General features: G+C 36.6%; 1 protein-coding gene across 5 annotated transcripts in view; it reads left to right on the plus strand.

The window, feature by feature from the left end:
• Positions 1-27,107, plus strand: part of DPP10 (dipeptidyl peptidase like 10) — a 521,204-nt gene that overhangs the window by 418,170 nt on the left and 75,927 nt on the right. For all 5 annotated transcript variants that reach the window (XM_054070220.1, XM_054070222.1, XM_054070221.1 and 2 more), the window contains exons 6-7: positions 20,928-20,980; positions 21,079-21,160. In XM_054070220.1, coding sequence (XP_053926195.1) covers positions 20,928-20,980; positions 21,079-21,160 — 135 coding nt within the window. The remainder of the gene's footprint in view (positions 1-20,927; positions 20,981-21,078; positions 21,161-27,107) is intronic.

Below are 27,107 nucleotides of genomic sequence, written 5' to 3' on the forward strand. Positions count from 1 at the left end.
CAGCCTTGAGCAGCATTTGCAAGGGCAGCAGCAATTGCTGGTCCATGGCATGCGTGGGTGCAGTAAGCAGTGGTCTGAGGATGCTCAATAGAGAGCACAGAGTTCAGCTGCTGGGGGTATCAGCTGTGTGTTGTGCGATAGCAGAGCAATTTAGGACCTGTTTCGAAACTCTGATTTTTTTTTTAATTTATTTATTTATTCATTTATTTATTTATTTTCCCTCTTTCTGAGGAATTGTAATGTAAAAAGGACACTTGTAGGAGCAGTAAATAACCGAGTTTCTTTTTCCCCCCAGGCCTGCAATATTGGGTTGCAGTCTAAATATTCCCTATGATCTGCTTTACAAACCTGAGTTCCGTTTTACATCTGGCTCTTAAATGATGCTGAAAAGAGCATCCTGTATTGTTTCCAGCTGAAATTAATGATAAAATCTACTACATGATGCAGTTAAATATTTAACTCACGCCTGAATCTTGATGCACGTGCAGCACTTTTCCTGTAAACTGCCTTACTAGCCTATAGTTGTAGAGCAATAGCAGATTCTTTTTCTCCCCGTGTTCATTTCCTTGCGGTTTATTTTAGCGGTAGCTAGAAATCAGGCTGTTTCCCGTTCGTATGTCCTCTCCTTTGCTTGTTCTTGCATGAGCCTTGCTGGAAGCGTGTGGAGAATGTGCGACCGAAAGGAGCAAAAAAATGCCTTGTGCCTAACTTTGTACAGAAATAGAATAACGGCAGCAAGTAGAGAAAATCAGTCCAATACCATAGCCAAGGAGGTGAAAGCTATATACGAATTGCACTGCAGGTGGTGGTCCTCTGGGCAAGTGTAGAGGATGCTTAGGAGAGTACGGCACCTCCCCATCTGGCACTCTGGCCTGGCTTTCCTGCAGTGCACGTTTAAAGTACAAGAGAAGAAAAGAAGGAGGAACAAGGGAGTTGCAATTCACTTGGGTTTTGTGTCAGTATGGGGTTATGGCACGGCCAGGACATACAAAACCTAGCGTCTGGGAAGTCCTCCTGGGGTGACGGAGTGAAGGTAAAGTACTTCAACAATAATGAGAGGAAAAATGAGGAAAAAGTCAATCTGTATCTCGGGGACAAAAGGAACTGCTGATAACAGTGAAGGGTTCTGTGAAGTTCAAATCATATCAAATCATTCTGATTTCTTTCTGTACAAAAAGCCTTGTGAGTAGATAAGGAGTGGCAAGTGTGGTATGCCTTTCTTCCAGTAGTGTCTTTCCTGCTGTTTTTCCTGGTAGTGCAATCAGGAAGCTTAGGAAACATGGTCTAAATGGGACCACCATAAGTAAAAGCAAATTGCAGTCTGTGCTTGGAGTGAATGCTGAGAAATAAAGGTATCACTGCCAAAAAAAGAGTTGGATTTATGGTTCATAGGGCTCTGGCCAGACTTCAGTGAGATTTAACTTTTTCCTTAATTATTTTGATAACAGAACAGGGAGTAAATCTCTTTAAATTTGTGAGTTATATCAGACTGGGTTACCTACACCCTCAGGGACGAGGTTTGAATTGAAAGCTATATGAACAAATTGGAGAAGTGATTTGATATGCAGGTTATAATTCAATAGCCACAAAGGCGAGCTCTTGAACTCAGTAGGGAATAAATCTAGTAAACAAATACACAAGAGTTAATGTATTAGAGACAGAAATATTGTAGAAAAAGATACGGAGATATGGGGCAGGTCACAAATGGAATACAAAGATAACATGCAGTGGTTTAGAGGAAACAAAAAGACGAAGCATCATACTCAATGTTTAAGCATCTGCTTTCTGTAGGACATGTGAAGTCTTGAAAACATTATTTAGGTTAAGAAAGAACTGGGTTTCCTAAGCCTCAGGAAGAGAAGGCTGGGTATGTAACTCATCAAATCTATAAAAAGTTCCTGGGAATAGTAAGATGATAAACCATTTTCTTTTATATGTACTTATGGAAGGAGAAGTAATAGGATTAACTTGTAGCGACGGAAAGTTAAGTTGGAATGAAGAGAAACCTTCCTGACTCTAAAGGTAGTTAAAAACTGAAATTAACTTTTGAAAAGCTTGTAGAGTTTCCACCCTTGGACATTGTTTGTAACTTGGTTAAACTAGTGCTTTCTAAATGCTTTAGGGGCAACTCATTCTATGCTGAGGTAAGACTGTGGCTGGTTCTCAGTCAGATTTTTCTATCACTTTTGCATCAAGCATTGATATTTTAGGTACTTAATTTCACACTGCTTACTGTTACAGTCCTTTGCTCACTCTGTTTCACTGCAGAGGATAATCCAATAATAGAGAAAGTCTATTTACTCACATCTTTGAGACTTAAATTCCTGTTTCCCTATTGATTGCAAAACCTGTTATAGTCAGAATATTGATTAGCTCTTCTGCATTAGCAGTCAGAGTTGTAAGACTACAGTTTTTTTGCTACACTGGTCTCTTTTCTTGCAGTAGTATGTTAGAGAAACGCCTATTAAGACAAATCATACAGCATGGAGAAAAAATGCATCATGATTAGGATAATTAGGTAAACAGGAGGAATAAAAAGGTATTCCGAAAGAAGTGATTCAGAAGATCATGAATCACTCTTTGCCTTCAGTTATAAATGGAAAATTGAATATAAAGCTAATATTCTGTAATGACAGTTCTTAAATTTATTGATATCCTACTGAAAAGTAACATAATTTGCTATATTGATAAGACAGTTGTATTTTTGAATTATGATAAGATAGTTTTAGTAGGTTTTTATTACCAGCAATTATTTAATTAAAGCAAAATGAAGTTTCATATGAAAAGTCCACTAAACAACATCATTTCAGGCATTTTTTATTTTATTTTTTAAGTGTTTTTTTTCAGTTTGCACACCGTAAGTTATTACTCAGAATTAATTGCATGATAAATTAATTAGATGAGGAATCATATGTCAATGTTAGAAAGTTAATGATAACTTGTAAGTTACTGCTAAAATGCTGTGGAGAGAGAACTCTACACTGAAGACACTTCATTTCTTAAAATGTATTTATGGAATATAGTGCAACACTGCCGTGAGATAAAAATATTTGAGAAGATGTTAAAGAAGTAAATGTGTTGTTATTAGTATAGAATAAATGGATAGCCTTGCTAGATGCAGTCTTGTTGTATGAAGCACTACAAAGTCTTTATCTCGTCTTTGTATTTCAAAGTTACAATCACCAGAAGGGTAATTGCTTAAGGAGCTCTGTGGTCAAATTATCTGCAGTGGCCACAACGGGAAGACTAGAGAATTTTAGTGTTACATTTTACAACTAATGTGGTCTAATAGAGATTCATTCTGGTAGGAGCTATGCCAGAAATGCAAATGGAAATATAGAAGGATCTGCTTGGGAATACTGGAAAATGCAGGTTCTCCTAGACAAAAATAGTAATAGGCTCCTGAGTGTAAGTCCTGTTAGATCAGTTCTACCAGAATAATACATATGTAAAGAAAGCAGTCTGCTGTAGGAAGCCCCATCAGTTAATAACTGGAATGGATGATGAGGGAGTTAAAATTTCTTCTATCCAAGCAGATCATTAGCTGCCTGCCTGACTTCACTTGCTTCCTAAGTACTAATGGAGAAGTGCCTGCTAACAGAAGGAACTCAGTCGCCTTTAGTTATATATATCTCTTAGCTGTGAGGTACCACTGACCTAATTTGAACAACAAAGAAATAAAAAGAGAAAAAAAGAATACATACCTAAGAACGAATAAAGTTCTTAATAGACCCTTAAAAATTCCTAACCCACCAGATTAATTTAAAAATAATCATATAGCTTGCATCCATATATAAAGCAGCAATAGGCTGCAGAGATCTGTCTGTGTTCTGTAGTACATCAGTAGTGCTGTGTTTGTGGAGTGCACTTGTCTTACAGTTATCATTCTTAATATTGAAAGAGAGAAGAAGGAATGATCAACTCTTTAACAAGTACTAATTCTTCGGGTCACATTTAATCACATTCCCAGAGGATTCACATTTAATCTATGTATGTCTGTACTCATTTAATATTAGCTGGAATGGGAGCAGTGCATATTAAGGTCACTCCACAGACTGTTATGAAACATTTATTTGTTTAATTGCAGGCTGAGGTCTACAAGTGAAATAGTTGCCTGAAACGGCACTCGTGTTCGTGAGGATAGCTGTGCTCGGTACCATTGATGACTGTGAAATTTTGTTATTGAATTCAGTCAGAGAAGATTCAGACTTTGTGAGAATATTGAACTGGTTAAACCACTCAGTCTGAGGCCACGGAACCAGATGGAAAATAAATCTGCACCCTGCAAGAGGGTGGATTTCCCATGAATCCTATCCCTTCTCCTCACCGTGTACAGAGCTTTGCTGCTTGTAGCAATCTTACGCATGAATCTTATCTTTGAAAGAAGCCTGAGTAAGAGTCATTCAAATTGCTGCACCATTATTAGTAACAGAGATTCTGTAATCACTTTGATAAATTGATGATGAATTTCTGTAAGGGGAGAAAAGCTTTCGGGGAACTTGATGATCAAGATACAGACCAAACAGAAATGGTTGTTCTCCCTGTTGAATTTGTGGCCTATTCTGTATCTCTTGTGTCAAATAAACCACATTAAAAGAAAAATATAAATAAAAGACAAAACCAAGTATTTTAAAAAAGGATATAGATGTTCAAAATGGACATAACTCAATAAAGTCCAAAACCTTAGAAAACAGTACAGCTACTGAGAGTCTAGCCAGCGGATTATAATAAAAGAGCCACTGCTAATTTGGAAATCTAGGAAGCTTAATTTGATTGAAGTCCCATTATTATTTTTAAAATGACAAAATGTGAATTTTACAAGGTAGTTCATCATATTAAAGGTGCTTAAACATTTTTATAACCCCCACTACTGAAATTTTTAAAAAAAAAGGATTGATCTGTTTTTACTCATTATGTGCATAATCGTTTTAGGTTAAATCATTTAATTATTCCCATTGAATTACAAGGAAGATTAATTAAATGTCAAGTATGTGGTTATGTTATGGAATTTGCTTCACTTGGGTATGTGAGAGGAATATAAGTACTTTACATCAGGTATTTGATGTAAAATCACTTGGATTTCTTTGTTTTGATTATGATGGCTTTAGCGCTTGTGGAAAGGGTAAGGGTAACAATTTCCAAGAGCTTATGTGTCAGATTTACAGAGGTAATTGAATAAGTGCATGCCTGAAGGTAGAGATAAGCATTAACGATGGTCTTTAAGAATCATGCTGGAAGTATGCATCTGATTGACATGTCATTGACTTCATCTGACACCTGAATGCATCCATCTTTAGGAAGTTTAGATTTCTATTCCCCACGTGTGTTTTATGCAGAAGAAGCATTGAAAATTATGTCAAATACGGCCATGAGAGAAACCTGATATTATTGTTCAGCCTGCAAGAAAGCTGAAAAATCTATTTAAGTTATAACTTATTCCCATGAGTTGATGACTACTTAGTTCATCTCCGTGAACAAATAATCCTTTAAGGTTTCATTGTGCAAATAATTTAATATCTCCAGTTGTATTTCTGGCTAAAAATTATACGTTAGTGAACCAACCGTACTTTACAGAGATGAATAAAAAGATTTTCATGAGATATAAATATCCTGTAGCGATCACTTTTCAGATGCATTCATGTCACGGGTGGAGTGGTTAACAGGGTCAAGCAGTACGCGATTTTTATCAATGCCTCGATGTGAAAGATCTAAAGTGAGGATAGGGTTCCCTAACAGAGGAAACTCTGACTCTTCTGTCAAGAGTCTTTTCCTTTCAACTTTTCTTTGTCAGGTGATCTGCCAAAATCTAGATTATTTGCTTCAAAATATAATCTGGAGCATTTATGTTGGGTTTTCCCAACATGTTTGAATTCAGTCCTCACAGTGTGGATGTTGCATTTATTAACCCTCTGTATAATGAACATCACAGAACCATTACGTTTTTCTAGAAATCTATCCTTTTCTAAACATTATGGGGTTGGCAGAGGGTCTGTGTACATTTTAACATTTCTGTTTATATAAGTTTCATCCTAAATCACAGTTCCTATGTGAAGTTCCTAGGCAGAGGTTATTTGTTTGTTTTTTTAAATCAATTTGGTCACCTTTGGCAGAGGCTTACAAAAGAAAAATAAATCCTTCTGGAGATCACAGTTGTAATCGCATTCAACTCAGTATATATAATGGTAAATTAAGCATTCTTACCAGCAAAACGTTGCAAAAATAGTTTTCCTTATAATAAATCATAGAAAAAATTGTTTATTCATCTAACAATTTTCTTTTTAATTTAGCTTTCTTATGTTTTGTGATCAGAACAATAGCTCAGAAAATGTGTAAGTGACCTGTGAGGTTTTGAGAATTGACATGTAGGCCATGCAGCAGTGTTAAGGGCTCAACTGCAGGTGCTTTTTTAACAGTATACTGAAGCTGGATCATGAAAACATTTAATCTAAAAGAAAATATGTAGTGTTAGTGATACTTGCTTAGCTGATGACTGATGGGAAAGATTTTGAGCACGTTAGCTGCAGATTTTACTCAGGGATGATTAGAGAAATAGTTTTAAAGCGTAACCACGGGTGCAGCTTTGTGCTTGAAATACCAACCTGAGATTGCATCTCAGAGGAAGAAGTGTCCTGCAACAGCCTGAAACCAGTACCATTCACATGCCCGGCAACCACCATGAAATGCAGTCAGTTCATAACACGATGTGCTACCTCGTGAATCTTGTCTGCACGCATTATCAGAACAGGGCTTTAATGAAATACTTGAAACCGATATCTCTGGAAATAGGGAAACTAGTGAGTTGACAGATGGGGAAATCTATAAATATTATCAACAAAATTACGGAATGTTGAAAGACACGGAGGAAAGGTCTGCCATCACCATCACAACGAAATTCATTCTCTATGGAGCCATATTAATAAAAGCAGTACCATTTGTACTATCAGTTGTGCAGAAATCCTTGTAACTCGTACTTTTGGTATGTTCTCTACCAACCAAGATCCATTAACAAAATATTGACAGCTTTTCTACTTTGCTGAATTCATTCTTGAAGTTGCCTTTCTCTGCTGTGACAAGGCAGTAAGTGAAGATGATGAATGGCGTAGTTGCCAGTGCGCTTTTAAATGTCTCAGCAAAAGCGTAGTGTCAAGCAGGAAGCAAACTATACTGCATTTTATCAGGTGTTAACACAAAAGTTACCAAAACCATGTCACATGGAGGCAACGAAGGGAAGATACGTGGCCGTACTAAAGAAATATTGCTCCAGAGATTCTGTGAGAAACAGGCTTCTCGGTAGCCATTGCTGCGTGTACCATTAATACTGATCTTGTGCGAGGGTACTAAAAAGCAACAAAAAAAAGATGTTTTGCCATTCCTTAACAACAGTTTATATCTCATGCAGTTTAATAACTGATCTGATATGCTCTGTGACAGTACAACCACAGCAGAAAATAGTTCTCTGGGAAATATTTAACATCAAGAACAATATAATTATTATTTATTTTTAAAATAGAACAAAAGATGTGGTAAGAACATTCTACAAGGGAAAAGGATGAGAATAGATTTTAAAGTAATACAAAGCCCTAACTCTCTACTAGTCATTTCCCTAAAGAACAAAAAAACCTAGAGAAATAAGACAGTGAAGTATTGAGCCAGCTCCTTACCATTGGAATCTAGAATTTGTTACTTCTTCATTGAAGCAGGGGCAAGTAACCTTCCTGGAAGGCCTGTGTCTTTCTAGTAACGTAGATTTACTTAGTCTGAAAGAAGAGGGTCAGCCTGACTGAGATCATTGCTTAAAAAAATGCTAAGGCATAGCTTCCTTTCACTAGAAACACCATTGGAAGAGCATGATTAAATCCACCAAGCAAGTGGATATAAATGGTGAAAGTTGGCACTACTTTGACTTTTAAGAAGTAATACATAATCCTGTAAAGGAAAACTTTGTTCCAGAGCAGATGCCCAAAGACCAAAAAAAAAAAAAAAAGTGTGTGTTTTTTAACTATTTTGGCTATTCTTTCTTCTAATTTTCTTTTTGTAGCTCATTGTATGGCAGGGGCATCTCCCGTCTACATTATGTATGAGGACCCCGTTCCATCTTTCTCAGAAGAGGCATTGGCTGCATTCCTGGCTCCTTGATCAAAGAAAATTGGCTGACTGTCTCTTCTCTGACTAGGCCAACAGGCCAGTCAGGAAAGCAGATCAGTCTGCCGGAATTTGCATCTCTCAACAGTGTTGAAAGGAGGAGTGTTGAATAAGTGAATTCCTGCAAAATGAGAGTGAACAGTTACTTTGGTACAGATAGAATCAAAGATGGTTTAAAACGCACCCATAGACAGAGTTGAAATACCTTGAATTAGGTAGCAAAGACTAAACCTTTATGTTACTGTCCCAGAGGAATGTTTTAAGCACATCTTTGCAAAGCTGCCTTTGTTGCACATCATGCTTCAAACCAAGCTTCAGTCTCATGCTCTGAGGAAAACTGGTAGTATGACAGACCTAACAGATCAAATGGTTTGGTCCACTTTTTAGAGAAATATTAAGATGTGCCCCTTTATTATCCAATTTTTGTGTTCTTTTAAAGTAAGAACAAGTCTCTTTGGGGTATTAGATCATTAAAGGTTGTTAGCCTGGGGTCTTAGGCAAAAAATCAATCTTTCCATGAAGGCAGTCAACCACCTGCACAAATTTAACCTTTTTAATTCTGTTTATTGTCTGCAAATATGACACCAGATCAGATGTTTCCTGGAGAGCCGAGTTTGGTGTGAGGTATTCATCGCTTCTGTTGTAGCTTCTTTGACATCACTGTGAAGTAGTCCCTTGTACTAAATGAATAGCTCTCTTATCATGACCTTTTAATCGCTTTGTCACGAAGAGGTCTTTTATTTGCTACAAGAGACTACTTCATGTTACCCCCCTCAAAGAAACTATAATATCATAAAATAACTACAACAGAGACTAATACAGAAGTGTGGTACAATAAGAGAAAATTAGTGAAGACTTGGACTACAAGCAGCATCATGGCTTGCTAATAGGAAGTGCTGGAGTGGATAATTAGCTGTGAGCTCAATTGTTGGGAACTGGAGACAGCGGCGATATTTTGCTCGGTTTTGTAGCAAGGTAATGGAAAAGAAGGAAAGCAATATAAGCCAGCTAGCAGAACCCGCAGCACCAAAGAAATCCTAGAGATAAGGGAGATGAATAGGGCATGACCAAAAAGGAAGTTTAAAACTAAAGATGAAATTGAGGTGTAGTGATAGTTGTGGAATGTAGTTCTGTGGAGAAGATCTTCTTTTCATGCTGTCTTTTCGTAGGTATAGTTCATTGAAAATACTGGAGTTCACACTGCAGTGCAGAACCGATGTAAGAAGAGGAGAAATCTAAATTGCAGCATTTGAATCACCTGTAGAGTTTAAACACAGTTTCTAGAGAACTTTCTAGAGAAGCCTGTTTGCAGCTCAACTTACAGGCAGATAAGTACTCAAAGTCAAGACAGTCAAACAGTTGTTGTCTCACAAAAACTTTATAAGAAACTAAATAAGGAATTGAATACAACTGAAAAAAAAAGAAACCCAGTAGCAAAACAAAAAAAATTCTGAAGAGTCCAGTACACAGGATACCATTGAATTTGTCTTGCTATCACTCTGGAAGACTCTCAGAGAGGAAAAGATGACTTATCACATGTGGAACACCTGCAGCTTTCCTGATTTTCCATGTGGCATATCCTTGCCAAGCAACTGGTGATGATGCTGAGCGAGGAAGTGAAAGGCATTCAGTTTATGTATTCAAGTACTGAACTGTCAGATTCCCAAGAAAACCATTTGCCTTTTTCACTCCTGTCTTTTATCCTTGAAAAGAGGAAGGCTCTGTCAGTCTGCTCTGCGTGAATTTCCTTCACAGTTCCCAAAAGCCTTTGCTTTGCAGCCACCATGCCCACACGCTGCAGAGCTGCTTACTGCTTTCCCTCCCTGCCGCCTGTTCTCTTTTGATCCGTTTCTCTTCATTTTCAGTCCCTGAATGGTATTAGCTCCGTTTTGTTCTGAACTTGTTCCTTCTTTTATTATTTCTCTTTTTTTCCCATCCTGCTATTTTTAGCCCTGTCTTTTTGTTTTCCTTTTTCCATCTTCCACGCTTGCTAGTTTCTGCATCTGCTTCCCCCAGCCCAGTTTTCTTTTCCATTTTCCCTTTGCGTTTCTGCAGACCCACAGGCCATTTATCTCATTGCTTGTCCTTTCCCCAGCTCCACAGGGTCTTTTCATCTCCTCATGTTATTTGTTAGCAAACAGCAGAGGAGCACCCAGAATCTGCTGTCTGACTGTTGCCTGAGTGAGTCCGATTGTCTGGAGGATTTGAGAGATATTCAGAGTGTAGTCTTTACTTTAAAATTGTTCCATTATATTGCCTTGATTTTTCTTTTGTATCTTCATCATTTCAGAGCATCTTCAGTCCAGTTTTATGCTCAGAACCTGGACATCTAACTTTATTTGGAATGTCATTTTAGAAGATATTTTCTCAACAGTTTTTTTACCCATGTGTTTCACTTGAATCAGCTTGTGCACATTTTTGTGAATATCACATGTAGAAATGTGTCTCTTCAAAACAAGGCGGTATATATATTTTTTTTTTTTTGCATTTACCAATTACCTCTTCAGCAATCTGTTTGATTAAAGATAATATGCAAGGAACGTATTACCTTGGAAAAACTGAGAAGAAAACCAAGTCTTGGCTCGATTCTTTCTTCCACAGTATCCCAAAGAGTAAACTAAATAAAACCATCAGAAATCAGTCTAAGGAGACTTGATGCAGCTTTGCCTTCAAGAATCGGTGATTTAAAATTTATTTTGGTTTCAATTAATAGTATTCGATATGTGTGGAGATAATATGTGTTTCCCAAAAAGGTTGTCTCTTATATAAGATTCAGGTTACATTGGAAGTAAGCTGTAGAGACATCAGACTATTTAAAGTACCAGGCATTATTAAAGCATTTAAATACATATTTTTCTAAGACAGGTTTAGTATCCTCAGCTGCAGTGACCAGAAGCAAGCACCCTCACTGGCCTCACATTTCTATGGAGATAGTTCTCATTGCCTTCTCAGAATTGGTATCTTCCTTTTTCCCTTACTCTAGTCTCAAATTACACACGCAAACTGTAAAGCTGCCTGCAAATCAATTCAGGAAAAGGCAAGTTTCTATAAACCCCCAAATCTTTGTGAAGTCAAAATTTCCGTAATATTGATTACAAGTGTTAATATACACTCAGGAATGATGTGCAGGTACATGTGTATCAATAAAAATGCGCACGTTATGCCTGAGGCATGAGATTTACCAGCTTTGTCATCATGTAACAATGTTTCATTAAAATCATACCTGTTTTTTAACGATGAAGGTGAATAAGCCAGAAAAAAAATCATGAAAATTTTTGTTGTAAGTCATTTCATACAAGACACAAGAAATGTATTTTACGTGATAGTGTAACTAATAGAATTTCAAATGACAGTGATATATGAGGCTTTCAGAAGTAGCAATGCAGAACATTCTTTTTTGAATAATTCACTCATCTGAAGTTATTATATATTCAAAAATGATTGAGTTGTATATCCAAATATAGGATAGTCCATCTCCACTCTTGATGTAGAAGAAAAAGAAGTTTCTGCATTTATTCCGAGCTGTGGTTTGTATCACATTACTGTTTGTGAGATGAGCTGAGTTTAGCTGATTGGGAATTAATTAACATTCTGCAGTGGATGTCTTTTTCTTGAGAAAATTAATCTTATTGGAAAATGATATGTGGAACAGTTGAAGCTTTAGCAGATTTTTTTAGAGGTGCTTTTCTGTTTAGGCGACCTTGACAGACTTTTTTCTTTTAGATAAATTATGTGTCTAGAAATGTCTCACCTTTGTATTTATTTTGGCTTGGCAGCATATAGTTGTTATGGCTGGCAATATTTCATACCCCAATGTATTAATGCTAACCATAAATTGTTACCAATGATGTGTAGTGTTTCTTATCAATCATGACAAGTATTTGATGTTGATTGGAGCAAATAAACATAATGCTTTGCAAAGTTATAAGCTTGTAATTTAACTTCAGTGCTGCAAATGCGTCAAGCTATCTTAGATTAACTCTTTGGAGTTAGATACAGAGCTTCAGAAACAAGTTATTCTACCTATAAAAGTCAAAAAATATGCAAAAATATAGAGAGAACTAGAAATCAACATTGGCAAAATTAGCTTCAGTTTTTTTGCTTCCAGAATTGGGTAGAAACAGAAGGGCTCAATGATGTGTGGAAATGCATCATCTCGTAATTATAGACTCTTTTGTTGGGAAACTCATTGAAGAGCACATTGGGAATCAATAATTGTGTATCATACTATTTAAAATTAGAAGTTTGTTTCAGATGTAGGAGGTCAGACATGATGATCATAGCAGTCCTTTCTAGCTTTTTGAACTATGAATCAATGTATCATTAACTGCAGTTTAAAATTAAGGTAAACTGAAAAGACTTACTGGATTGTGGTGCAAATCCACAATTTATAAAGGAGTTAAATTCTGTGCCTGTCTCTATGCCACTTGTAGTCCATATGAAATTGGTCATTAACTCCTATGATTAAATTCTTGCTGAACCTAGGACCAGGCAAATAACAGCCAAACGCTAAACCTCCCAAGAACAGAACACACCACTTTGTGGAAGGGCCACGTGAGCCTTTTCTGATGTGTACTCTTAAGTGAGTTGAGCTTTGGTATCAATACACAGCCTGCATTTTCTGCCATGGCATGAAATCAACCAAATTCCAGTCTTTAACCAATATTATTTTCGCAAATACGGTTAGTCCCTTATTGATATAATTAAGAGTTTTATTTAAACTCTTCATTTGTAGCATAAGGTTATATAGTGGTTTCATCTGTCTGTGACTTGGAAGGTGATGCTTTTTACACACTCAAGCAGACAATTAAATGAAACCCAAACATGACTATGCCATATTTAGTTGTTTAATCTCCTTAAGAAGCAGTTCTTGTGCTGGGGAACACGTGGGGTCACACTGGATAGGCAGATGGAGAACATTTGAAGTGAATGATAATGCAGCTTTAAAGGAAGGTGGATTTTACCTAATAATGTTATTGATAACCTTAGCATTATTTAGCAGAGAAATTGCTAAATGGATGGAGATTCCATCCAGCAGCTATACTTTGCCTCGTGCTGCTACTAATTTCATTAACTCTATCACAGATTTTACTAACAGGGCTATTGCGCAACTTGTAATACAAAGGGAAGAAAATATATAATTTTATTGTTTTGTTAAAGTTCGGGCTCAGCCCATTAGATACTGATTCCATTCTCTTTTCACTGCAGTCCTTGCAAAGTCACATGTCTTAAAGCTCATAAAAACGAAATGAGGAATAGGAGTTTGTTATATTAATGTTGATCCATTTTTTTGGAGGCAAGAAGTTGCTGCTCAGAATCCTGATGGCATAAGGCAAAGACTAAAACCCTCCCACTGTAGCTCACTTGCTTTCAGCAGACTGGATAAAATGTGGATGAAATTTGGCCACAAATAATTTGGTGTTCTCTGAATGTATATCAGAATATAGAGTTGGTATGTGACATTAAAGACCTGCTCAAAGTCTTTTCTAATTTTCATTGCTGGAAATCTGAATTACACCAGTGTATGCCATGCAAAGCTGAGCATAAAATATCACTAGCTGGAGAAGAAATAATTTCGATAGTAAGTTGCATAATTTATGAAGCTAATATGTATAGACTTTGTATAGTTTTGTATAGGCTGTAATTTTGTGTAGAGATGGAATTTGAATAAATAGTAACTGAACTTACTGAAAATACATAATACAATTCTTTGTCTTGGCTGGCTCATTTCATGCTAGCTGAGAATTAAGTAACAAAAGTCAGTACAAAAGAATGTATTATAGAGCCATCTAACCTCCTCCGAGTCTTAATTTGTGTGTTGTTGCAATGTGTGTGGATACTAATAGCAGTCTGAAAGTGCTGTGGCTGGATCACTGCAGCATCATGCTTGGGAAGCCTTGCCAAAGCCCTGTATCATGAGCTCTTGATAAATAAAATGCACTTTATTGCACTATCGCGAGTGCAATAAATGAGGGTTAAATCACGTGGCGTTAGATGGGTTGTGTGCACCTGTGGTATAGACTTACCCAAAGTCATCAACACAGTTTTGTGTTGTTTGCTGTGTGACTTACTTTTGATGCGATTGCTGCATGCGTAGTGCATCAGTTTCAATATTCCCTTCAAAAGGTCTCAGCAACAATCCTGTGCATCTACATTTCCTTACGTTCCCCTCATATTCTCTCCCCTCTGCGTCTGGTGCTTGCTTATGATTTGTAGCTCATGGCATGTTCTGCAGGCTCCATTTTTCTTCCAAGACACTTTTATCCTGCAGGCGAAAGAGTAAGCAATATGTGTTTGCATTTCTTTCTCTTAATTAAATTTTTGAATCTTTAGTGAAGGTTTATTGAAGGTTTGGTCTTGAATCTGTGAATGAGGCTCCATGTGTCATTGTGTGGGAGTGCTTCCTTGCATGAATGATGGATGAATCTTTGGTTAACATTGGCCTTGTAATCGTTTTACCATGGCAAAGTTCTTTGGTTCAGTTTTGAGCATAAGTAGATTTTTCAGTAATTCTTCAAATGCTTAATTTGACTGTAGAAAAGAGGATGAAGGCAAAGTCTTACACATGTTGCTGTTCAAGCTGTGTATGACAGCCAGGAGTTCCCATGTCTGGCGTCCACTGAGGCAGTTTGAAAACATGCCGAGCAATTTCACTAACATACTACAAAAAGATCTTAAAAAGTGAGAATAGTCACGGATGAATGAAGAAATGAGTGTCCTTGGCAAGATGTATTCCTATCTATTTCCTTGCTTCAATGTGTCCTCTCCCTTGATTTCTTGGTTCACACGTGTTTTGTGAAATGTCTTGTAACACAGGTTATTAATTGGGAGGGGTCATTTTTAGTTTTAGGCAGTCCTTTTCCTCAGCTGAGCTCAGGAACATTTGTTTCTCAGTAACATTGTGGTTACAGGTGTGATGGCCTGAAGAGATAAAAGAGACAAGATCTGTGTAATATCTTTTATTAGACCAACTGATGTAGCAAGAAAGAATAGAAGAGCTTTCAGGCACACGAAGGCTTTTTTTAGGATGGGTTTTCTTAGCTTTTAACTGCCTAATAACTGACTCATGCCTGTGAAGCAATAAAAGGGGTTACTTGATCTTTCTTTGTTTATGAATAGTACTTTTTAGGAGGCATTAAATATATGGGAGCAGTTAATACTTCTCACAGCTAAAGCTGATCTCTCTGGTTTTAACTGATTAATTCCTTTAATTCTTATAATAATACTATAATCATTTTTCTTCAATCTGGTAATCTTTTAAAATACTAGATTTTGTTTCCCATGTGATCAGAAGTGTAAAGTAACCCATAAAGGTCTGATACCTCTCTGCTGAATCATTAAGATCTTGAACCTTACCTGAGGAACTGCCTCTCTTTCCATGTCAATGTATGTATTCTAAGATAATTGGGATGAGCATGATGGCATATTCTGCAATTTCATTTATTTAATGATACTCCATTCCATTTTTTTTTTTAAATAATGGGAAGAGCATGGGTTTTATGTAGTCTCTTTGTTACCTTCTAGGTACAATTTAAATAAACAAGATACCTACCACACAGGAATATTGTGTGAGATATATACCTTGTGTGGCTGGCAAACTTTGGGATAACGGAAAGTATTACTGCAGATGCTAAAATTTTCAATGTATTTCATATACTGTCACTTTTTTATCGTGCTTGCTCAGACTGAGTGCTGTTATGCCCTGTGAGAAGTCTTATTTGAATCTGAAAGGATAATTTACATAGTCTAGCAGCACTGACAACTGCAGAGATGAGTTCAGAGTGTGGGTGTCTGCGTGGGTAAAAATGAAAATATAGGACGGTTCACGGCCTTGCAAAAAGTTATGCTACCAAGGTGGCATCATTATTGCTCTAAATAAATAACATGTGAAAGAGTATAATTGGTTTATAATATAGGAAATTGGTAAAGAATGCGTCAGGGTGCTTGGCATGCCGAAGCATTTTGTGATTATAATGCTGCAATTTTCTAATGTCATCAACTCTCTTCCATTTCCCTGGATCCGAGCATCCTCATTGTCCTGTAGAAATACTGCTAGTGAGATTTTCTTGGCAGCTTTTTAGGATAAACAGTATTCTGCTGAGGGATGTTTTCCAAATTACCTGAGGACAGCAAACTGAATGTTTCCTGGCGTAAGTTACAGCATTAATGGAGTGTATATGGCTAAGTGTATATTGCACATTGTTTTCCTGCATTTTGCTGGACTCTGCATTGCTTTCATGACAGTATTTCATTTTTAGACACCTTAGAAAGACAAAGATATTCCTTGAAAGACAGAAAATAAAGGACATATAAAACCTAGAACAATATGTCATCTAAAAGTTCAGATCATGATTGATAAGTGTGCTGGTTTTTATTGTTGCCTGTTAGCTGAATAATAGATTGTTATTTCAATAAGTTTTGACTGGAGCAATTTGTCTTGAAGTACATGTTTCACCTTTTTCTTTTAGGTCCTTTTTAATATAGTTCTCTGAGTTTATTTTTTTCATACACAAATGCAGCTAACTTTTTCAGTGTTGAGTAGCATCATATGAAAACATGTCTTCAGTTTATAAACTGATGGAAGATTGAATACAAAAGAAATATATGATATGCAAAAGTTGTTACCTACTGTGTTCTGTGGTGAAAGAAGAATTAAATAAATTATATTGAGAGGGAAGTATGCTGTCTGTCTGATCTAAAAAGCCTTTTCGCATTTCTTAGCACTGTAGGGAACATTTTCCTGCTTATCACAATCAAAACAGGCAAGTTGTTTACTTGTCAGAAAGGTCTGAACCCTAGCAAGCATCCATGCCATGTGGAGGTAAGGCTCCTCACAAACTGTGCCAGACTATTTTCCTCTCTGTTTTCCTTCACTGATATGACAGTGCAGAAATTACTGCAATGCATTTAATATTTTAAAAGGCTTTGCTCTCCCACATTGCCATTGCTTCACTTCCTAGAGACCTTCCTTGTGTCCATATTCATTATTGATTCGCTTCTCTGCACCTGGATGCTTTCACCACAAGCTTCCTCTCTTTTTTTCGGTTTCACACTACTTAAGTATGTCATATTTTTGTCAGCTGGAGTAACTTACTGTCCGTGTTCAAATATTAACCTTAGTTTAGTCTTTCGATACCACCCTAGCTGGAAGGCATGGATATAAGAAATGTTTGTAAACATTTCAGAATAGTGATGAAGATGATGACCTGCGTTCATTATAAGTACAACATGAAAGACGGGACACTGCAGCCCAAGCTTTACTCTTGCAAGCTCTCAGTCTGTTTCTTTGCAAGCTCCATCATAAATGACCTGATCATCAGGTTTTTTTCTGATCAGTGCATTTCCCCCAAAACAAGAGTTGCAGGGCAGAATCCCCCAGGCCTGTGTATGCCTTCCAGAAGCGACGCCGTTGGTGGCAGCATGGAAGGTCTGAGGATTTTTGATGCTCCCTGTGGTTAGTACCAGGCTCAGTGCCCTCAGCTTGGGTTCTTTTCTATGATTCCAGATGTGGTATGTTAGGGATCAGTAGATGTGTGGTGCCAGGCACGACAGGACTGTGCAAGTTAAAGCTCAGCTAAAATAGTGGAGAGAGCTGTGGAGATCCTTTTTAGTAAGTGAGCCTTTATACAAAACTGCAAGAGTGTCGTAGGAGTAGGACACACGTTATAGATATAAGCCAGATGCGAAAAAGAAAGATTTTTCTACGTCTTTTGTTGTTGTTGTTTCGGGGTTGATATGTCTGTGTGTATTTGTTTTGTTTTGTTTTAATTTCAGTAATGATGGTGTTTTAGTATGTGGCTATTGAATGCAGGATGGATTAGGAAACTTCCTATTCGTAATTTATTCATGATGTTCCTATTAAGAAATAAAACTGACAGGAGTAATTTGAGAAAAAACATCAACATCCTTTCTGCAAGTGACCTCATTGTAATGTTGATCTCCTCTGGTTCTGGAGGTCTTTCAAAGGTATTAATACTTCTGTATGAACATTTACATAGAAATTTTACCACAAGGCTAGAGGTGAGTTTGCACGTGAAATATAAAGCATCTTTCATATTATTATAGCATATTTGCTGTTAAAGCTGTCAAAATTACTTATTAGTTTAGCATTTATTGTTGAAATACATTCTGTCTAATAGTGTACTTTATAAATATTTCTATTCGAAATACTTACCAGCCCTCCACACATGACATGTGATATACTTTTCCCATTCCTCTTCCCTGTAACTGGCTGTATGAGACTATCCCCTTAAACAGCTGCTGGCAAGTACCCCTCTGGGCAGCCTCTGGCAACGTACACCCTGTGCAGGAACCACCGTGATTTAACCATTTATGTCCTTTTGATCTGCTGTTTCTTACCTCTAGCAATACAAGATTTATAAAAGAAAGCAGGAGCTTTGAATCCAATGGTTTGTCTCAACTGTCTTACCATGAGTGTTTGAATACTCTGTCTTTATCGATAATCATCGTGTTATTACCAGTTATTTTTACCCAGAAACCCACTGAACTTTAAACATTATGGTGTATAAGAAAGTGGTCTACTTCTACTATGTATATAATTAGATGTGTGTGTGTGTGTGTATATATAACATATGTAATTAGATGTATGTATATATAGTATAGAGGCATGGTGGTAGATGTGTTTATGATAGGTATTTATAGAAAATAATTATCAATCAGATTTGTTAGGATATTCTTCTTGGTGACGTATTATTACGATTTGTCTCTATTTCTGTCACATTTAGCAATTCTCAGCAGAGTTTGGTACCTTGCCACAACGCTTTATCATAAGCTATAGTATTAAAAGAGGCTCTTTGGGGCATAATAATTATGTGTCATTCTTCTCATTGAAGCAACACTTTCTATGGTCGTCATTGTAGAGTTGGAAAATGGAACTGATTCTTGTCTAAAAGGGAAATCTTATTGGATGGAAATTCAGCTGTTGCTCTAAATATGATTACTAATCTGACAGACCTCTCTGGGTATTTTGCAGCACCAGCCAGCAAGGCTTCAGGACATGCTAAATTCACAGTGTGTGTTGTCAGGGCACTAATAATGGAAAAGGAGTCAGTGGAAGGGTGTTTCGGGTGGTTCAGTTACTGAATGACCTCTAGCCAAAATAGCAACTGAAATCCCTCTGATGTATTTGAGCCGCAAATTCCGATGGCTCTGTTCATGTGTGATCCTCCTTTGTTTCTCCTCTTTGGAGGAGATATCCTGGTGCAGGTAGCATTAACTAAAGAGTTTGCAATGCATATATCTATATTAAGGTTTCGGCTTTACAGCTGTATCTGTTTCCATCTAACTGGAACTAGCCTGACAGTGTCCAGAAAGAAGTCCTTTGAGTGACAGAGATCCTGTAACTTCATAGAGGTGGAGCTCCAGTAAAAGTAGTGGATGTCACCCTATGTTTCTTTCTGACAGTAGTTTACATTAAAAAGAAGAATGAATAAATGTTAGTCACAAATATATATTCCAAGACCATGAAGTAATTAAAATTCATAATAAAACTAATTAATACTATAGAATTATGCTGTTTTCATTATGTGAGCTGCGGTAAAGAAATGAGCTGGGTAAAACAAATCACCTGAGCCTGGAAGACAGCAAAATGTCTGTTATTCACTATGTGTATTTATATATATATATAAACTAATGTTTGACTTTAGAGAAAACGTGTAATAAATAGTTTGCTTTGATTTTAGCCCTTCAGTGTGGTGGCCCATAACATTATATGCTGTACCACGCTGTTCCCCACCATGGGCCCTGGGGCTTCACACATCAGGCCTTGCAAGATATTCTCTACTTAAATGGCAATAGCATTTGTTTCAATTGACTTCAACAGAATGTTCAACAAATAAAGATGGCAGCATAAGAACGTACATTCAGGTTGCTTTTCTCTCCCATCCAGTGAATCGAGGGGTTCTGAGACCAGCAGGTGCTAGAAACTTGCCACTGAATTAGGAAGGTTTACAGACAATTATTTCTCTATTTTACCAAAAAAAATGTTGTATATGAGAAATCTCAGGTAAAACAAACTTATAGAATCATTAATGGTTGGACTTGATGACCCAGTGGGTCCCTTCCAACCTGGTGATTCTATGATTCTGTGATACAATCACCAGGTTGGAAAAGGCCTCTTGAATCATCGAGTCCAGACATTCCTATCTGCCACTAAACTTCCCCTGACTTTCAAAGAAAGTTGGTCAAAATCAGGCTGAAACCACATTCAAGGAAAGCCACTCCAAACAGAGCCCCAGTAAGGACTTGGTTTCTCCATTCTGTTCTGTGAGCCACAGCCCATAAGGTCATCCAGTCTGTACCGGGCAGGTGGTCAGAAAAACATCGCATGACCCTGTATGTCTGAATTTCAAGTAAAATAACTGTGATTCCTGTACAATCGTTTTGACCATAACTTGAAGAAATACAAGCAAAAGTGTTTTATTTTTCCCAATGTTTTTGATTTTACTGTTTGGTTTCAGTTTGCCTTTTTTAAATCCTTTTGTCAAACAGGAACATTTTTTTTTTCTGATTGGGACCTTTTCTGTGCAGTTGTTGTACAGGTTGAGAGTCTGGTAAAATTAATAGCTGAGTATTTGTGTCTTTCATACAGCATTCAAACCCTGGTTCAAGTTTGTTGGCCATAACTAATATGCTAAAATCATTAAACTATGAAGATACCAATGTTAAGAAGGATTGAAAGGCTTTGACTATTATAATGTTAGTCTGTATGTAATCCAGTAGTGTTTTTTGTAATTTTTATGCTTTCTTTTTTTTTTCCCCCACAGGTTTTTCATTATTCTTATACAGCTTCATATGTGATTTATAACATACAGACAAGGTAGGTCTCGTTGTTTTTTCAATATGATGTCATTGTCAGTGGTTCTATCCGTAAGGTGATTCCAGTGTGTTAAGTAAAAATGTTTACGTTTTTTCAAGGGAAGTTTGGGAGTTAAATCCTCCAGAAGTAGAGGATTCAGTTTTACAGTATGCAGCCTGGGGCATCCAAGGACAGCAACTGGTAAGCACAGTCATTACAAATGCTATAATGGAAGGAGTTTAATAATGTATTTACTGCAGACAGACTGAAGTAAGAAAGATAAAGCCCCAAGATAAGTTTTGTTATATATACTTCTGCACACTAATAGTATTGTCCTGTTCTAGCTTTTAGGGGATCTGTTTGTTTATTTTTATTTATTAACATGTTTTTCTAGTCTAATCCTAGTAAGCAAAGTGTACAATTATTGAAAGAATCGCATCTTCATCTAAATATGTACACAAGTAATTTTCAGAAAAAACATTTTTACGGCTTCTACTATGACAGCAGGAAAGTTTAAGGTGAAGAGAAGTTTTCAAGTGCAAGATCAATGAAAACTGTGAGCAAAAGTAAAAGCTTAACATCCAGAGGTGAATGGTGATTCAATGAAAAATGTTGGGTTTATTTCACTATGAAAATTGCTGCCAAGGTCAGTTGTGCTACATTGAATTAATAATAATAAACCCAGAAATGCTATGTTTCCTATTCTGTTTTCTACCGACAGCTTTACCATTTTTTATGAACATAAATTATCTATGATCATCATGACCAAACTCAATAGGAGAAAAAAAAAATGTGGCTTTAGGAACAACAGTGATTTTGAACTGAACTGTGTTGTTAGTTGAGGGCAAGAGAAAGGCTGATAAAAGCTTTAGAATAAGAAATTCAGATTATCCTTGTTACAATGTTCTAATAAACTCATTAATTCCCACAGGCGTGATCCCAAAGCCTCTTTACATGTCTGACTAGCTCAAGCAGAGAGGCCATAGGTTGAACGTCTAGAGAATATACGCTGTTGCTTATAACATTTATCAAGATGGTGGGAATCTGAAAAATGTGTCTGCTTAAAATGTATTGCATTATGTAAGTGAAGACAGGAAGGAAAAAGTAATTGGAACATGTCTAGTATGTTTTAATAATTAACCACATTATTTATTAATAATGAGAGCGTAGTGACAGGATTGACAGTAACAAATACGTACGTTATTTACCAGGCAGTATTATAGAACACAGCAACCTACGTAGGTTGTAGGAGAAAGATTGTGCATTTGCAAAACTAAGCAGAATTAAAAAATATTTTAAAGTAAGTTGCAGTTTGCAAGGTTTGTCTGTGCTGTACCTCTAATTAATAATCTAAACTACAAGTAAAATTGCATGCAGTGAATACTGGGAAATGAACTTTTTGTTTTCCCGAGATGTGTCTTAAGAACAGGAGCAGATTTAGCAATCACCAACTTCAGAAAAATGGTAACTCAGAATAATGCTATCTTTATCAGTTTTGCCTAGATTGTTATTCTGGAGCTATGTATGCATACTTTCAGGTGTGGGCTCAGGTGGACTCGTATCAAGTCTCAGAATTGCAGAAAATAGTTGGTCGTTTTTAGGTACAAACTTAATTGTCCAAATTTGAAAATGTTGGCATAATTTATACTTCAGTGAGGACGACATTACTCATCTTTGTGAATGTCCCTAATACAGTTAATGTCATGCTTTAATAATACCTGCTCTGCTGTGGGCTTTGTTGTGGTCTGCAGAATAAAGAAATTACAACTTTGATTAAAACACACATCTTTCTGTGCACTCAGAATGATACCAAGTGATGTCATTTAGATGTAAACCTGCGATGACAGTATGCTGAAGGTTGTTTCCATAAGAATTGTCAATAAGAAGGATGTCCTTTTGAAGATGTTTATGTAGTAGAAGGAGGTTTCTAAAGTGACAGAAGCGTTTTACCACATCACCTTCCCACTTCAGCAGCAAGCCAGAAATGTAGAAGGAGCATGAATGAATAAAGACTTGTGAATAATCGTTGTTGCTACTGTCCAAAGGAACAGCTGCCTCTAGCAGAAACAGAACAGCAGAGAATAGGTTAAGCAGAGAAAAGTTGTGGCTGAGGACACATTGCCATAATGGTACCCAGTTATGAAATTTGTCATTAAAACAAACACTTTATCAGGGAACTTTGGATAAAGGTAATACAGGAAGCAATCAGCATTGAGGCTGTGTGAAGAAGTCATAAAGGGAAAGGTCTAAAACATGGTAAACCATCAGTAGTAACTATCAATATCATGTATCTGGGTTCAAACAAGGAGGCAGTCTCCAGACATGTTGCCAAATACGCTGTGACTGATTTGCCAAAGTCCCTGCTGAAATAATGCTTATTTGTCTTTTCCGTGTAGTAATGGAAAGAGTAATAGTTCTTCATGAAACAAGCAGTGAAATATGTACCGTAAACAAAATCATTATAATTTCCAAGAGATGTTCATTCCAGCTGAAAAGCAAGTGGAGAACAAATCAACTGTGTATACAGACTTTCATCTAGAGAGGCTTGAGACCCATAACAGGTACCCTGTGGCCATCACAGAAACAAAGTATATGAGGATCTCTCAGAGGAAGAGAAATAGCACCCTTCCAGGTGCAGTGCAGAAGAGGATAGCAATACTACAGCCATGACTAGTTAGCAAAATTAGCACGAGATGTGAAGCAAAAGACACGTGTATGACTGACTGAGCCAAAAATTCTAACTTTACACTATAACTCTTTGGAAGGTTGTGGTTTATATCCAAATGGTGTGAGATAACACATAGACTAGAATCAACTGCTTTCAACAAATATAGCTATAGTGTAGGACAAGGTGTTTCCAATCCCTTACTGTGCAGACAACCTAAATAACAACATAGCCTACACAGGAATCTTAATTTAAATTCTTGAAATGAGGGGGAACAATGAAGAGTTTCAAATAGATAATATAAGAAGATGAAGGAAGAAAACAAAAAGAAATTAAACGTTCAAGCAGGAAAATTTATTTGAAGCCAGGAAGTGCTTATTGTTTAGAGGAGGTAGTACGGTTGCAGTGAAATAAAGTATACAGTAAAGCCTCACATCCTTGAGAAAATCATGCATCAGTCTGAGTTATCTACTGTTACAAATAATTTCTGGAGCTGTCTAATGGGACAGCATGCCACACGTGGCTAGTGAAGAACAACAGCGCTATGTTTATATCAGATATCAGATCAATGGGTCATGACACCATTGTTTTGAAGCCACCATCGTGGTTGCAATTTATTTTGGTTTCTTACTGTTTACCTAGAGTAGAGGATTTTGTAAATATTAAGTGAGGAGCTCAGAGAAATATCTGCTGTTTGAGTCATGACATTTTGGTGGAGAAATTGATAACGTTTGCTGTTAGGGAAGAGAAACTTCTGTCTAATGAATTAATGTATTTTAAGGTCACATAGCTGTTATTTTTGAGAATTATTTTCAAGGTCACACTCTTTAAATTGCTTTTAAATGTGTTAGACCTGTGCCAGATCTAGAGTACCATTTCTGCATGTCTTAATACGTTAGGGAGCCGTTTGTGTTATTTGCTAAATATTTCTTTTACTTGGTCATATTTCACTAAAATTTTGAGAGATCAGTCAATTATCTCTTTACTTCATATCTTTACCTCACGTCTATAACATTAGCTATTTCCAAGGAAAGCAGACCAGCACAAGTAGATATCCTGCCTCGAGTTTTCTTACTGCATTGTCTCAGAGAGATGCCATACCTGCTAGGAGGGCTTTACTGAGGAGGAGGACACTTTGGGGAAGTTTGAAGGACATCTGGTGTTGAAATGCCGAATTTTTATCCAGTGTTCTCTCTTCCTTGGCCTTATTTTCTCCAGTAGTTTGTAGCAAAGGTTTTAAAGTTTCTGTGCTGGTCCTGGCTTGTATCTGATACAGGGGAGACAGCCCTTTTTATCTCTATGGAGATGTATCGTGCTAGAAGGCTGAATATAAAAGCTGACCTCTGGTCTGCAGTATACGTAGAGTTTTCTATGAAAGATGCAGTGTTCCTCTGCAGTGCTTCTTGTGCTACAGATGGTTCTTATGGTTAGCCATCAGATGGATTACTTCAAGTAGCTCCCAGTGAAGTGTGGTTAGAAGTTGTTCAGTTTAACAAAAGACATTTTGCAAAGTTTAAGTTTCTTCTGCCTGGCTGGTACGTGTTGTTTATTTTGTATGACATACTTTATTTTCACTTTATTCTGTGAGCATATATCTACATGAGTCACTCTGCCTTTGTGTTTATAATAGGTTATTTTTTGTTATTTATTACATTGAGCTCGTTATTCTTTTGATACATTGTTATTGAAGGGAGGTTGATATATATATACATTTGGATGGATCAGCATAAATAATGATTGATTGACTTCTGTGTGAATGTCTGTGCATAAATAAATGTGTATTTTAGCAAAGCAGAAATCAAGAAAATAGTAAAGCTCTCCAGAATACTAAAAAGATCATTTTGTAGAAGCTTGATGGCTTTCTTTGTCAAAATTTGATGCCATCCACAAAATATAGCATTATCAAATGGTAGGACTGAAGATGAGCTTTTACTATGCTTTAACGTAATTTAGTTCATCATTGTGTAGAAATACCTATTATCCTGTGTACATGAAGAATAGTGTTTTGACTGAGGCTGAATTGTGGATTCAGGATGCTCTCATCAATTTTTAGAAAATATTTTAAATATTGGAAAACAAGAAAATTGCCCTCTTGTTCCAAAAGATGGAACAGGGTACTTACAGATAAAATGGCTTAGAAGCTGAAGCTTTTATGAAAATAATTTAAAAAAAAAAAAATCCAGCATAAAAGGACCTCACCTGGTATTGAAGCTACTTAAAAACAAGTAGCAACAGAAACCCAAAAACAAAATAAACCAAAATGTGCTTTAATTGTTATTAATAAATGCACCAGTTCAAGAAATCTCTACCTCTCTGCTTTATCCTGGTTGTCTTGCTCTGAGATTCATTTTGCCTTCCCTGCCCCTCAACACCAATTGCCCCACAAAAATGTAATTATCTATCAGACTACTGAATTTTGCTGTATTAACATGATATTTACGTACAATAGCCTTCTCTTCTAGATTTTAGCCTTTTTTCCTATGGTTTTCAAATACTGTTTTAGATAACTCAAATATTGCAGCAGAAGGCGTCTTTGGTGTTATGTTACCTGTCAAGTACCGAGATAAGCACTAGACTAATTTTAGCAATGAGAAATTAGCAGGACTGTGCTAGACCATACCTTGCTCAACAGATGCTTTAACAGCCATTAGATGCTGAAAGCTTCATTTACTGTTTGCTCTAACAAGGTTCAAAGCACAAATACTATAAATATTGGTAACAACTTTCTATAAAATGTTTGCCATGTGTTTTTATTTTTGCATAATTAATGCTGTGGCTGCTTGGCACCCCCTCCTGGCAAAACCACTTCTATTTGCAAACGAAGGAGAAAAGATCTCTCAGGGTTCATGAGCTTAATTAATAGTAATGAAGCAACTCCTAAATAAACATATTTAATCTGCCATTTTTATTTTTAAAGGCTTTTGCTCTTTTGACCTGCCGTATTTTCATATGAGTAACTTAAAATGGCGTTTGAGAAGGTCAAGGCTTTATTTTATTTTTCCTTTTTCTCATGATGCTAATGAGGCAAATGGCTCTAAAAATGAAAAGGAAATCTTTTTCTGCTTGAATTTATTCTGAAAACAACAAGTGAGCAAGAACATTTTAATATCAGGTATGATTTTCTTACTTACAATGCATGGGGGATTTCTTAGAGAACTTCTGTACTTTAAAGCATATTTGGAGATCATTTGTCTTGTGGAGGATGTTTCTATAGGAAAGGGAACCTGTATGGCTGAGCATTGTCCATCTCATTGAGTTTTTAAGGTATTTGACCATAATTCTGCTGAAGTCATGTCTTTCAGAAGTCAATGAGAAATTAAGGAGGCTACTAAATATTTTTTTATTATCTCTTCCAAATTTTTTAATCATGCTTCTAATCTCCAGTGGGGAAAGTTACTGTGTCAGAGGCTGAGGATTTGAAACACAAAGTGAAAATATTTTCAGGAAATGGGCACACAAAAAGCCTGATTTAGTAGCAACTTT

The sequence above is a fragment of the Cuculus canorus genome, chromosome 6 (assembly GCF_017976375.1).
Source record: "Cuculus canorus isolate bCucCan1 chromosome 6, bCucCan1.pri, whole genome shotgun sequence".
Lineage (NCBI taxonomy): Eukaryota > Metazoa > Chordata > Aves > Cuculiformes > Cuculidae > Cuculus > Cuculus canorus.